We start from the raw sequence: 14,816 nt of genomic DNA, 5'->3' as shown, positions 1-14,816 counted from the left end.
ACGGTGTAGAAGTTATATCTGGCAACCAGTATCGATCATATAGACTGTGGTAAGATATGGAATTTTACCTAGCAACCTAGCAAATTAATGACCAGTCGATGAAAAGAGATATGCCAATATGTTTATTGCACCTTCAAATAAAGACTAACTATCAAATGTCAAGGAGGACCCCTGTTATTATTTGTTCGAGTCATTACGCTTATCGCTCACCCGGTCATGCAAGTGGCAGCTTGCGAGCTAATTGATAGATGAGCAGCTGGCCGCTACATCGTGTAAAATTCCTTCTTAGCTGAAGCGATCAGCTTAAATCCACTCCTTCGGAAAGTTCAGAGAACTTGCCTTCGCAAGAGACGAAGTGTGAGATCGTATGTGAACTGGAGTGATTCATCGTGAAATCTGCCTAAGCTGGAACGTCTTATTGGAATTTACTCTTCGGAAAGTTCAGAAAGCTTATCTTTGCAAGAGACGTAGGCTACAAAAGTTTACTGACCTGGGAGAGATTATTGCCAAAGGTTGAAGCATTATAGCTGTCTCTTAGAGTTATTTGAAGAGAATTCGCTCTTGAAAAGAGACTGTGGGAACAAACAGCAGAAATCATAGTCGGCTTTAAAATTGGTTTTTCTGTATGAGAAAACAAAGGCTGTTTTCGAATGATCAAGAACTTGGAATGCGGACAGCATAGCAACGACCTTGGGAGTCCCTGGTTACCAAGTCTTGTTTAAAAAATATACAAGTGATAAGGAAAAGAAAGCACATCTGGTTTCTGTTATAAACCACAGAATGTCTGAAATTAAATCTGATGTTCAGTCACAAGGTGGCGATAGTGGAACAAGGCCTAAAGTGGAAAAAGGGGCCATTAAGCTTACTCAAATTGGTGAAGAAATGGCTTATGAAAACAATGAGAAGCTGAAGAAACGTAAATAGCTGAGAAGACCATGGAAAACATCAAAGAGCTAATAAAATTAGGAAAGAAGGCAGAGGTGGTGCTCAATCTGGATCAACTTAACCACCTCAAAGACGAAATCTACAGCATCTATGGAACATTGAGAGAGCTACAGTTAGCACCAGAAGACCAGGATGCGCAAGACAAATGGATACGGCAGGTGGACGAACATTTCGATGGATTTATCCAAGATGTTGTTGAATGGCTAAGCAAAGAAGGTCAAGAGGCCGCACCCTCCAATGTTGAGGGCGCCTTATGCGAGGGTGGCGATGACGCAGACTCCATCAAACCTGGAGATACTGCTTCAAATATTTCGACCTTCGGTTAAGCATCAAATCTCGTGCATCTTCCACGCTTTCTGTTCTTAAGGAGGCTGAGGTGGAACTGGCTGTTCTTGTTGAACAAGCTGCGTTCATGGCACAGAAGCACGAGATTGAGAAGTTAGAAGGCCAAGAAGAAGAACAGAGGAGAAGACAATTAGATTACAAGAAGAAGAGTGATCAATTGAAAAGAGAGAAAGAACGATTGGAGCTGGAGTCTAAAATGGCAGCGCTCCAAGATCAAGAAGCAGCTCGATAGTATCCGATAGGATGAGTTCTTATCCAGGACGAGGAGCTGGCCAAAGCCAGTTGCCAGTTGGACGGGAACCATCCGCGACTGAACCCTGGCCTGAATGGGAGCCACAGGTTGTTAGACTAAAGCAAACCACCTGGAGACCATTGGTAAAAGCTAGTGGTACGGCACACTTTACCCCACATCCTCTTCAAGGACAGACGACAGGGTTTCATGAACCGAGGGACGAGCAGAGACGTGCTCAAACTAAATCCCCGGAACGTCATGATGGAGACCAACGTTATTTATGTGAGCTACTACGGAAGCAAAGTTTAGCGACCGAACTTCTGGCTAAACAAAATCTTTCTTCTACCCTGCGGGTAAGAGACATTCCTGTATATATGGTGGTGATCCTTTGCAATATCAACCTTTTATCAATGCATTTGAGAGAGTAGAAAGGAAGACGGACGATGAAAGTGATCGTTATCATTTTCTGGAACAACATACGAGAGGACTAGCCAGAGAATTAGTTCGTAGCTGTCAACATTTGCATCCTGACCAGAGCTATAAGGAGGCAAGAAGATTGCATAAAGAACATTTTGGCCATGAGCAGAAGATTGCCGCTGCTTATATATCCAGAGCATTGGCCTGGCCAATCATCAAGCCAGGTGACCAAAAGGCTTTACAAGCATTTTCATTATTCCTCAAAGGTTGTTGTAATGTAATGCAGCAGCTTAAATACATGGATGAAATGAACGCTCACTTCAATATGATGACCATTCTTCGAAAGCTGCCTTACAAGCTCAGAGAAAGGTGGAGAGATTGGTCATATGAAATCCAAAGAACCGAGAAATGTTCGCCTACATTTCCGGACTTGGAAAACTTCATAAAGGTACAAGTGGAGATACTGATGGATCCACTTTATGGGAATATTGATGAGGCAAAAACACCAGCAGCTGCTAAAGACCCTACCTTCGGTAAGTCAAGAGAGAAGCCGAGGACGACCAAAAGCAGTTTTGCTATGGCTGTCGAATCCATGGAAGAACAGGCCCAAGGGAACCTGACAACTAAAGGAGAGAACGCTAACTCACCTATCGGCAAGCAGCAAGATCCTTGTCTGTTCTGCAACATGAGGGGTCACACACTGGAGAAGTGTCAGCAGATCAAAAAGAAGGAACTAAAGGAGAGAAGAGAATATATAAAAGTGAATAGAATTTGTTTTGGATGTTTGAAAGAAGGTCATATGAGCAGAAATTGCAAGAATCGTTTGACTTGTGCTGTATGCAAAGGAGAGCATCCTGAGATACTTCATTTTGAACAGAACAAAAGGAAACCTGAGCAACCAGCCAAGGAAAAGGCGAGCCAGATTGACGTCACTCCTCTTTCTCCGATGTGTGGACCTTATTAATAATATTACCTTGTATCCTGCTGTAGTCTGGACACTATAGAGTTAATGCAATGCTTACATAGGGACTGGGCGGAGCTAGAGTGGGGGCTGTTGGATTCGTGCTGGCGGAGAGAGTGTGTGTGAGCCAAGGCGGTGCTGACAGAGGGTCAGGTCAGCCAGAGGCTCCGCCAAAAGATATATTAGCCAAGACGTAATCGCCTGTTTTATTATCAAGAAGATTAATACAAACTGTGTCGAAGTTATATCTGGCAACCAGTATCGATCGCATAGACTGTGGTAAGATATGGAATTTTACCTAGCAAATTAATAACCAGCCGATGACAAGATATGGCAATATGTTTATTGCACCTTCAAATAAAGAAGACTATCAAATGTCGAGGAGGATCTCTGTTATTATTTGTTCGAGTCATTACACTTATCGCTCTATGCAAGTGGCAGCTTGGGAGCTAATTGATAGACGAGCAGCTGGCCGCTACACATGGTATTGGGGGTAGGGCATTGACTTGGATAGAGAACTGGTTGGCAAGACGTAATCGCCTGTTTTATTATCAAGAAGATTAATACAAACTGTGTCGAAGCAAATAGGAAGCAAATAGTAGGAATTAACAGTTCTTTTTCAGAATGGCAGGCAGTGATTAGTGGGGTGCCTCAAGGCTCGGTGCTGGGGCCCCAGTTATTTACAATATATATTAAAGGTTTAGACGAGGGAATTAAATGAGACATCTGCAAGTTTGCGGATGACACACAGCTGGGTGGCAGTGTGAGCTGCGATGAGGATGCTATGAGGCTGCAGGGTGACTTGGATAGGTTGGGTGAGTGGGCAGATGCATGGCAGATGCAGTATAATGTGGATAAATGTGAGGTTATCCACTTCGGTGGCAAGAACAGGAAGGCATATTATTAACTGAATGGAGTCAGATTAGGAAAAGGGGAGGTGCAACGAGACCTGGATGCGCTTGTACATCAGTCACTGAAAGTAAGCATGCAGGTACAATAGGCAGTGAAGAAAGCTCATGGAATGTTGGCCTTCATTACGAGAGGATGAGAGTTTAGGAGCAAGGAGGTCGTACTGCAGCTGTACAGGGCCCTGATGAGACTGCACATGGAGTATAAGAAAATAACTGCAGATGCTGGTACAAATCGATTTATTCACAAAATGCTGGAGTAACTCAGCAGGTCAGGCAGCATCTCGGGAGAGAAGGAATGGGTGACGTTTCGGGTCGAGACCCTTCTTCAGACTGATGTCAGGGGGCGGGACAAAGGAAGGATATAGGTGGAGACAGGAAGATAGAGTGAGATCTGGGAAGGGGGAGGGGAAGGGAGGGACAGAGGGACTATCTAAAGTTGGAGAAGTCGACGTTCATACCGCTGGGCTGCAAACTGCCCAGGCGAAATATGAGGTGCTGTTCCTCCAATTTCCGGTGGGCCTCACTATGGCACTGGAGGAGGCCCATGACAGAAAGGTCAGACTGGGAATGGGAGGGGGAGTTGAACTCACTGACTTCATACACTTCACCTCCAATTTCCATCCTGCCCTTAAATATACCTGGACTATCACCGACATCTCCCTCCCGTTTCTGGACCTCACCATCTCCATCACAGGAGACAGACTAGTGACGGACATTTACTACAAACCCACTGACTCGCACAGCTATCTGGACTACACTTCTTCCCACCCGGTCCCCTGCAAAAAGTCTATCCCCTACTCCCAATTCCTCCGTCTACGCCGCATCTGCGCCCGGGATGAGGTGTTTCACACTAGGGCTTCCGAGATGTCCTCGTTCTTCAGGAAACAGGGCTCCCCCTCCTCCATTATAGATGAGGCTCTCACTAGGGTCTCTTCTACGTCCCGCAGCTCCACTCTTGCTCCCCCTCCCCCCACTCGCAACAAGGACAGAATCCCCCTCGTTCTCACCTTCCACCCCATCAGCCAGCGGATCCAACATTTCCGTCACCTACAACGGGACCCCACCACTGGCCATATCTTCCCATCCCCTCCCCTCTCTGCGTTCCGCAGAGACCGTTCCCTCCGTAACTCCCTGGTCCACTCGTCCCTTCCTACCCAAACCACCCCAACCCCGGGCACTTTCCCCTGCAACTGCACGAGATGCAACACCTGTCCCTTTACCTCCCCCCTCAACTCCATCCAAGGACCCAAACAGTCTTTCCAGGTGAGACAAAGGTTCACCTGCACCTCCTCCAACCTCATCTATTGCATCCGCTGCTCTAGATGTCAACTTATTTACATCGGCGAAACCAAGCGCAGGCTCGGCGATCGCTTCACTGAACACCTGCGCTCGGTCCGCATTAACAAAACTGATCTCCCGGTGGCCGAGCACTTCAACTCCCCCTCCCATTCCCAGTCTGACCTTTCTGTCATGGGCCTCCTCCAGTGCCATAGTGAGGCCCACCGGAAATTGGAGGAACAGCACCTCAAATTTCGCCTGGGCAGTTTCTCCAACTTTAGATAGTCCTTCTGTCCCTCCCTTCCCCTCCCCCTTCCCTGATCTCACCCTGCACCTGGAGTATTGTGTGCAATTTTGGGTCCTAATTTGAGGAAGGACATTATTGCTATTGATGGCGTGCAGCGGAGGTTCACCAGGTTAATTCCTGGGATGGCGGGACTGACATATGATGAAAGACTGGGTTGACTGAGCTTGTATTCACTGGAATTTAGAAGGATGAGAGGGGATCTTATAGAAACATATAAAAATCTTAAAAGCTTGGACAGGCTAGATGCAGGAAAAATGTTCTCGATGTTGGGGGAGTCCAGAACCAGGGGTCACAGTTTAACAAGAAGGGGTAGGCCATATAGGACTGAGATGAGGAAAAATGTTTTCACCCAGAGTTGTGAATCTGTGGAATTCTCTGCTACAAAAGGCAGTGGAGGCCAATTCACTGGATGTGTTCAAGAGAGAGTTAGATTTAGCTCTTGGGGATAAAGGAATCAAGGGATATGGGGAAAAAGCAGGAACGGGGTACTGATTTTAGATGATCAGCCAGGATCATATTGAATGGTGGTGCTGGCTCGAAGGACCGAATGGCCTACTCCTGCACCTATTTTTCTATGTTTTTTATGTCTAACGTGTTGAAAAATAATCTTGAGATTGAAATGAACAGATAAAAGACGCTCAACTTTTATTCTGTATTAGTACCTTTAAATGGGTGTGTCATCTGATTGTAACTTTTCTGAGAGTTCAACACAATGAACTCAGTCAGTAGACCATTAACGTCACAATGAAACCATAGAACATTGACGTATATTTAGCATTTCTCAGTGTACTGTGAAAAAAGTTAACACGCCGCCGCTATTAAGACCAGAAATACAAGTTATAAAGAATGCTCCTGTATTATTTGCTATCAATTTGTATTGTCGGATTCCTCAAGGCATCATTCTCTTGCAAGTCTGCTGCACAGTCAGCAAGAATAAAAGAAGTGACTTTATAATTAAGACCAAAATGCTAAAGAAATCTGCCAAGAAGTTAAACTTAAGGCAGCTAATGAAATACCACATTGAAATAAACAGTATCGTCTCACTCACCCTTTAAACACCCTGTTTGATACTGTATTTTGTTTCACTGAGTTAATTGGAATATAGGACAAGACAAAAAAGTGAGCTGACATTACAATTGAATTGAATTGTATCGAATATTTTTTTTTATTAGCCAAATATGTATACATAGAAGGAATTTGCCTTGGTGCTTTAAACATGTGAAGAATGAAATAAAATACCAGAGCAAAAGGAGGCTAAAGACTTTTGGCTGTTGAGTAGAGCTACTGCTCGTGGAAAAAAGCTGTTTTTATGTCTGGCTGTGGGAGCTTTGAGTCCAGAGTCACCTTCCAGAGGGAAGTGCTTCAATGAGTTTGTGGCCAGGGTGGAAGGGGTCAGAGATGATCTTACCCGCTCTCTTCCTGGCCCTTGCAGTGTACAGTTCGTCGATGGGGGGGGGAAGGTTGCAGACAACAACCTTCTCGGCTGCTCGAATGATGCGCTGCAGCCTCCGGATGTCATGCTTGGTGGCTGAGCCACACCAGACCACGATGGAGAAGGTGAGGACGGACTCAATGATAGCAGTATAGAATTAGACCATCATTGCAGAATGTGTTTTCTCAGCTGCCGCAGGAAGTACATCCTCTGTTGGGCCTTTTTGACTGTGGAGTCGATGGTGGCCTCCAATTTAAGGTCCCTGGAGATGATGGTTCCAAGGAACTTAAATGACTCCACAGATGTGACTGTGGTGTTGTTGATGGTGAGTGGGGGGAGGGGAGGGGGAGCTCTCCTAAAGTCTACAATCAATTCCACCGTCTTAAGAGCAATGAGATCCAGGTTGTTGCGATGGCACCAGGACGCCAGCTGTGCCACTTCCTGTCTGTGGGCAGATTCCTCCCCATCCTGGATCAGTCCAATCAGGGTTGGGTCATCCGCAAACTTGAGAAGCTTGACAGAGGAGTCTGTGGAGGTGCAGTCGTTGGCGTAGAGAGAGTAAAAGAGAGGGGAGAGTACGCAGTCTTGCGGAGCTCCTATGCTGTGGGTCTGCGGGTCCGAGATGTGCTTTCCCAGCCTCACATGCTGCTTCCTGTCTGTCAGGAAGTTGGTGATCCACTGACAGAGGGGTTCAGGCACAGTCAACTGCGAGAGTTTGGAGTGTAGTAGCTCTGGCACAAGGATGTTGAATGCAGAGATAATATCCGCAAACAAAATCCTTGCATAGGTCCCCTGGCAGTCTAGGTGCTGGAGGATGAAGTGTAGGCCTAGGTTGACTGCGTCATCCACTGATCTATTTGCCTGGAATGCAAACAGCAGGGGGTCCAGCAGGGGGTTTGTGATATTTTTCAGGTTGCCCAGCACCAGCATAATTCTGCTGAAGATAAATTTTCCATCCCAGAGACAAAACCATAAACAGAAATTAATTCATAGCCAGTTTAAAACCCTATAGTTAGGGTTGACAACTTCCTCACTCCCAAATAAGGGACAAAGGGTGATGTCAACGCCCCACGTGACCACACCCAGCCAGCGGCCAGGTGCTCCCACTCCATCAATGGAGGCCGCCCGGGCTGGGAGGCAGGTTGCTACGCACCCTCCTTTAGGCGGCGCCCGGACCTACACTATCCAGAACTACAGAGGCCCCCAGGCTACAGTGTCTGGGCCTAGAGTGTTCGGACCTACAGTGTCCGGGCCTACTAAAGGAGAAGGGCCGTCCCTACAGGACAAACCACTTCAGCCCGATACGGGATGTCCCAGCTAATACGGGACAGTTGGCATCCCTACCCATAGTATAATTGATTTTTGATAGATTAATAATCTGGGAATGATTCAAGAAGGATAAGGAAGGGAGTTGCAGGAGATATTGCACCATCTGGAGCCATACAGTGACAGAGATTCGTATGTACCTCTTCGAATTTCATCTACTGCATTTGGTGCTCACGCTGTGGCATGTTTACTTATATTGGTGAGACCAAATGTCATTATGCAACCGTTTCGCTGTGTCTGCCAAGGTCTGCAGGATCTCCCGCTAACCATTTTCAATGGTGTTTTTATTTGTCATATGTGCAAACGCAGAGTGAAATTATTTTCTTACATACAGTCCAGTAATGTATTGCCTCACCCAAACACATTCCCGATTAGCGAAGTGTACAGAAATGGTCTACTGAGCCACATACAAGAGGCGCCAGACTGTGACGCACGTGACCATGCTGTGTGGTTCCATGATCCTGACACGGTTCCTTTCCACCCATATTCCTCAATCCAGTATATTTCATTCCTCCTCTCTTTTTATCTGACACCCTTTTGACTCCTTTTCTTAGTTATAGAGTTTTACAGCGTGGAAGCAGGCTCTTCGGCCTAACTTGCCCACATGTCCCATCCACACTAGTTCCACCTACCTGTGATTGGCTCACATCCCTCCATCCATGTACATGTCTAAATGTTTCTTAAACGTTATGATAGTACCTGCCGCAACTACCACCTCTGGAAACTCTTTCTTTACACCCAGAACCCTTTGTGAAAAAGTTACTCCTCTGATTCCCATTACATCTTTTCCCCTTCACCTTAAACCTATGTCCTCTAGTTCTCAACTCCCCTAATCTGTGCAAGAGATTCTGAGCGTCTACCCGATCTATTCCTTTCATAATTTTATACACCTCTTAGATCACCCCTTATCCTTCTGCACGCCAAGGAATAGAGTCCCAACCTGCCCTACAGCTCAGACCCTCGACAACAGCACGGTAGCGCAGCGGTAGAGTTGCTGCTTTACAGCGAATGCAGCGCCGGAGACTCAGGTTCGATCCTGACTACGGGTGCTGCACTGTAAGGAGTTTGTACGTTCTCCCCGTGACCTGCGTGGGTTTTCTCCGAGATCTTCGGTTTCCTCCCACACTCCAAAGACGTACAGGTATGTAGGTTAATTGGCTGGGTAAATGTAAAAAAAAAATTGTCCCTAGTGGGTGTAGGATAGTGTTAATATACGGGGATCGCTGGGCGGCACGGACTTGGAGGGCCGAAAGGGCCTGTTTCCGGCTGTATGTATATGATATATGATATATGATAACATCCCCGTAAATCTTCTCTGAACACATCCCAAATTGACAACATCTTTCCTATAACATGGTCAGTTTGGGAATCGGAGGGGAGGTTAAAGTGTTTAGCAACCAGGAGATCATGTAGCTTTGGGCGGACTGAGCGGATGGGTTCAACAAAACAATCACTGAGCCTGCCCTTGGTCTCCCCGATATATAGAAGTTCACACCTGGAACAGCAGATACAGTAGATGAGGTGGGAGGAGGTGCAGTTGAACCTCTGCCTCAACTGAAAGGACTATTGGGGGTCCTTGGACGGAGTCGAGGGTGGAGGTAAAGGGACACATGGTAACCTTTCTGTCCTGCACCTCCTCCACTGTCAGAGTGAGGACCAATGCAAATTGGAGGTACAGCACTTTAAATTTTGCTTGGGCAACACATCATACTTCGCTTGAACTTTATCCACTTTGATGTCTCGTTTTCATACCTTACCTTCCATATCTCTGTCTCCCTTTCCCCTGACTCAGTCTGAAGAAGGGTCTCATCCAGAAACGTCACCCATTCCTTCTATTCAGAGATGCTGCCTATCCTGCTGAGTTACTCCAGCATTTTGTGCCTATCTTCAGTATAAACCAGTATCTGCAGTTCCTTCCTACACAAACAGTAATGGACCCAGCACAGAACCTGAGGACTAGTCACAGGTTGATCCCATCGGCCTATACCCGTCCAATGCCTCCTTTTTCCCCAACCAGAGCCTCAATTTATCTCATCATTCAGACGTCCTTACTCCCACCTCCCTGACCCTTCACTCTCACGGGAACATGCGTGCCCTAAGTTCTTTGTCGTCACACTTTTAAAAGCATCCCACCATCAGGGCATCACTTTGCCCGTGAACAGCCTACTCCAATCAACTTTAGCAAGTTCCGATCTAATACATGGGCAGGATGAGCCTGAATTTGAGTTACAGGATTGGTTCACAACTTTTGATGGGCAGGATAATGATCAGTGGCAACAGCAGACCCGAAGCTGCACACATAACACTTATCCTGCAGGTGGAGGCAAATTCGCGGAATCAAGGTGTGCATCTGAGCTGTTAAAAATAAAATCACATTTGTAGTTAATAGAAATCTGTTGTTCAATTACTTTCCAGCTGTCCAGAATATACACTCGTAAATATCTGATTGGCATTCACGAATGTGTATATAGTTCATTGAAAGTGTTGCATATGTGGATTGTTATTGTTCTGTGGGCTGTTTGTATGTTTAGATGCAAGCAGCGTTGTGTATATGGAGTATCCATTTGCCGTTAAGAATGACGCGATGCATTTTGTTACATTACATCGAGTTGAGCGTTGTTTACCATGAATTAAACAAGAGTTGATGATTCCACCATGTTACTTGCCCTACTTACAACAATTTAGACGGGCGCCGTAGTAACAAAATGCTGCTTTACCACTGATCAACTCTCTACCCTGACCATGTTTGATACTTATCCTAGTTGTTAGCTCCACGAACATGAGTTTTCACTGCAGTTGTAACGTATCGTTATCTGAACCATTACCACCGTTATGGTCATTTTAAACTCCTTGACCTCTCTCTCGTTATTTCATTCAATTCGCAATTGACGCGATTAAAGTAGTCCAATGGAACTAGTCAGCTCACTTTTTCCAGTTCAGGGCTCGGGAAGGTAGTGGGATTGAGTGTCATACCCATACAAAGCCAGAAGTAGAGGATTGCCGGAAAACATACTGTTCCAAGGAACGGCAGATGCTGGAATCTGGGACTTAACACAATGAGCTGGAGGAAGTAAATAAATCAGGTAGCATCCGTGGAGGACATGTCATGGATAAGCGACTGGGGTCTTTAGAAGAGTCCCGACCCAAAACATGTCGTCCGGAGATGCTGCTTGAGCCGCTGAGTAACTCCAGCACTTTGTGTTTTAATCCATTTAAATTGCCTGTTTGTGTATAAAATCTTGCAATAGAGAAGCATCTGGGAAGCCCCACGCTGATCGAAAATACTTCCCAAAGTCGCCTTCATATTGAAACACAATATCTGTAAAGCGAGGAAGAAACGGGTCAGAAGTGTGGGAGTGGCAAGGTCGGGACGGGAATGGAGTGATCGTTACTACAGGTATTTATTCACAAAATGCTCGAGTAACTCAGCAGGTCAGGCAGCATCTCAGGAGAGAAGGAATGAAGTGAATCAAGTAAATCAGTGCCCGGCCAGTGCCTGGGATGAGCGATTCATCCCCTCCACAGCTACTGCCTGATGAGATCGACTGGATAACAATGCCAAGGCACAAATAAGTGTTACCATGCACCCCCTCCTTCCAATGAGCAGAGTTTAAAATTCTGCTTCAACTATTCAAAACCCCCCATTTGTAGGACTCTCACTCGTCCATTGGGGCGAATGGCACTGTAGTCCGTTTCTTTAATTAGTCACTGAGGGCGTCAATCAGCACACAAAGGCAAACTTCCCCTTTGTCTTCGGTGAACCGAGGGAATGCAGTGACCCTGCATTCTTGGTCAACTCTTACCTTCAGTGCGAACGATGGGTGCCAAGGATGCCAGGAGCAAAATGCGAAGGCTCATCTTGCCCCGGGACTCGGCGCAAAGTCTCAAAGCCGCCGAGAGCCCGGCTGCCTCTCTCTCTCCATCGTGCGGCCTCACGACTGGCCGCCCTGTGGGCAGAGAGCCAGCGACGTGCGCTGCTCGCAGGATATCACTGCCCTCAGCGTGCGAGGCGGAGTCGGGGCCTTTACTGCAGCACCTCGGCTTTTAATGGACAAGAGTGCCTCTGTGGGAAATCCTCCCTGCATTGTTTCCGCATCAAGTGACAGGGGTGAAAAATAAAAACAACTTTTTCCTTGTGAACCACAATAACCTACTTATCATAATAAAATCAAGAAAACTTGGCACTTCGTAATTGTGCAGTCTGGGCACCCAGTGGCAGTTGGTTTTTCGCTACGAAAAGATCCCCAAATTGTATTTTAATGCCAATGACTGAAATTTGTTGACATATACTTTATAATAATATGGAAAATATAGCAAATGTCTAGTTTATTATTTATTTATTTCAGTTTTTAAGAAAGCTTAACGGTCTCTTGCAAAGTCTGAGCTAGAAATAGGAAAACTGTTGGTTTCTATGATTTCAGGCCAACTACAGGACCAATTTATAAAGAGGCAAGTTATAGAAACATCGAAAATAGGTGCAGGAGTAGGCCATTCGGCCCTTCAAGCCTGCACCGCCATTCAATATGATCATGGCTGATCATCCAACTCAGTATCCTGTACCTGCCTTCTCTCCATACCCCCCTGATCCCTTTAGCCACAAGGGCCACATCCAACTCCCTCTGAAATATAGCCAATGAACTGGCCTCAACTACCCTCTGTGGCAGAGAATTCCACAGATTCACCACTCTCTGTGTGAAAAAAAACTTTCTCATCTCGGTCCTAAAAGACTTCCCCCTTATCCTTAAACTGTGACCCCTTGTTCTGGACTTCCCCAACATCGGGAACAATCTTCCTGCATCTAGCCTGTCCAACCCCTTAAGAATTTTGTACGTTTCTATAAGATCCCCCCCAAATTAGAATAGAATCACACAGCACAGAAATACGCCCTTTCAGCTCACCTTGTCCATGATGTCCATCTGCATTGATCTCTTTTGCCTGCATCGGCGATTTTCAAGCGGCTAGGCTTGTATACACTGGAATTTAGAAGGATGAGAGGGGATCTTATCGAAACGTATGATTATTAAGGGGTTGGACACGTTAGAGGCAGGAAACATGTTCCCAATGTTGGGGGAGTCCAGAACCAGGGGCCACAGTTTAAGAATAGGGGGTAAGCTATTTAGAACGGAGATGAGGAAAAACTTTTTCAGTCAGAGAGTTGTAAATCTGTGGAATTCTCTGCCTCAGAAGGCAGTGGAGGCCAGTTCTCTGAATGCATTCAAGAGAGAGCTAGATAGAGCTCTTAAGGATAGCGGAGTGAAGGGGTATGGGGAGAAGGCAGGAATGGGGTACTGATTGAGAATGATCAGCCATGATCACATTGAATGGTGGTGCTGGCTCGAAGGGCCGAATGGCCTACTCCTGCACCTATTGTCTATTGTCTAAGCCAGGAGGCAAAGCAGAGCAGCAGTAAGGTTTAAAAGAGCACTGTGTAGAAAGGAATTGCAGATGCAGTTAGATAGCCCATTCCGAATCACAGCAGCCTACAAAGAGACAAGATATAGAGCAGCTTATTGGGAGCAGTCGTTTGGGGACAGGCAGTGTTATAAGCTGCAAGTGCTGTAATTTGTGGGTGTGTTGAGGCTTTGTCTGGAGGGTGACGGCAAGAAAAGGTTAGGTCTTTTTATTGTGACCTCTGTTAGCCTAAGTGCAGGCATGTTTAGGATACTGGTTGCTTCTTTTGTGGGAGGTTAGAGAAACCTCCAGTGCCTCTGAGGACGACACCAGTGGTAAGTATGTCCAGCTGCAGCTCCTGTCAGACCATTCGAGCAAACGAGATGAAGCTGGATGAGCTCAGAATGGCTCTGTCACAAAATAGGAGTGAAAGTGAGATGGCCACACCCAAGGCAGGAAATAGGTGAGCATCCAACGGGAAACTGAATAGGCAACGTGCAGGAATCCCGTGGCCAAACCCCTCCAAGTACAGTAAACCCTCGCTTTTACGGACTTCTTTATAACGGATTTCAGTTATAGCAGACTGACCCACTGACCTTCACCGCCAGGCTGGGCTGCCAACGCCACTCCGACCAGTGCCACCTCATGCCACTCCTGATGTCACGCCCACACCGTCGCCACCACCACTGCCAATCCTTGCCTGCACTCCTGCCACCTGCAGTATGCAACCAATGACTGCGCCAATCCACGCCATCGCCTCACCTGGTTTGTGAGGCCCGTTCCAGCCCAAGAGTCTGAAGAAGGGTCTGGACCCGAGATGTCACCTGTCCATGTTCTCCAGTGATGCTGCCTGGCCCGCTGAATTACTACAGCACTTTGCGTCCTTTTGTATTGCCTGCCACTGTAACTTTCTTTTTTTTTTTTCCTAATCAGATGTGCAGCACTTTGGTCAACGTGGGTTGTTTTTAAATGTGCTATACAAATAAAATTGACTTGACTTGACTTGTAGTTTTTTGTTACTACTATTTATACAATAATAATCCCTTATTCGGTTATACTGGATAATCAGCAATAACAGACACAACCTCCCCCAGTGGTCGAATATAACGGGTTTTTACTGTTGCATCTCACACCTGTCCTTTATCTCCCCCCCACCCGTCTCCATCCAAGGACCCAAACAGTATTTCCAGGTGAGGCAAAGGTTCACCTCCACGTCCTATAACATCATCTATTGTATCCGCTGTTCCAGATGTCAACTTCTCTACATTGGC

At 46.3% G+C, this 14,816-nt stretch overlaps 1 protein-coding gene across 1 annotated transcript in view; it reads right to left on the bottom strand.

Annotated features, from left to right (window-relative positions):
• Positions 1-13,061, bottom strand: part of LOC144602417 (uncharacterized) — a 40,168-nt gene extending 27,107 nt beyond the window's left edge. Inside the window, exons 1-2 of the mRNA XM_078415860.1 lie at positions 13,053-13,061; positions 11,958-12,195 (exon numbers count right to left, since the gene is read on the bottom strand). Coding sequence (XP_078271986.1) covers positions 11,958-12,195; positions 13,053-13,061 — 247 coding nt within the window. The remainder of the gene's footprint in view (positions 1-11,957; positions 12,196-13,052) is intronic.
• Positions 13,062-14,816: the final 1,755 nt, after the last annotated feature.

Source organism: Rhinoraja longicauda, chromosome 1 (assembly GCF_053455715.1).
Source record: "Rhinoraja longicauda isolate Sanriku21f chromosome 1, sRhiLon1.1, whole genome shotgun sequence".
In the NCBI taxonomy this organism is placed as follows: Eukaryota; Metazoa; Chordata; class Chondrichthyes; order Rajiformes; family Arhynchobatidae; genus Rhinoraja; species Rhinoraja longicauda.
This window is presented reverse-complemented; position numbering and strand designations above follow the sequence as displayed.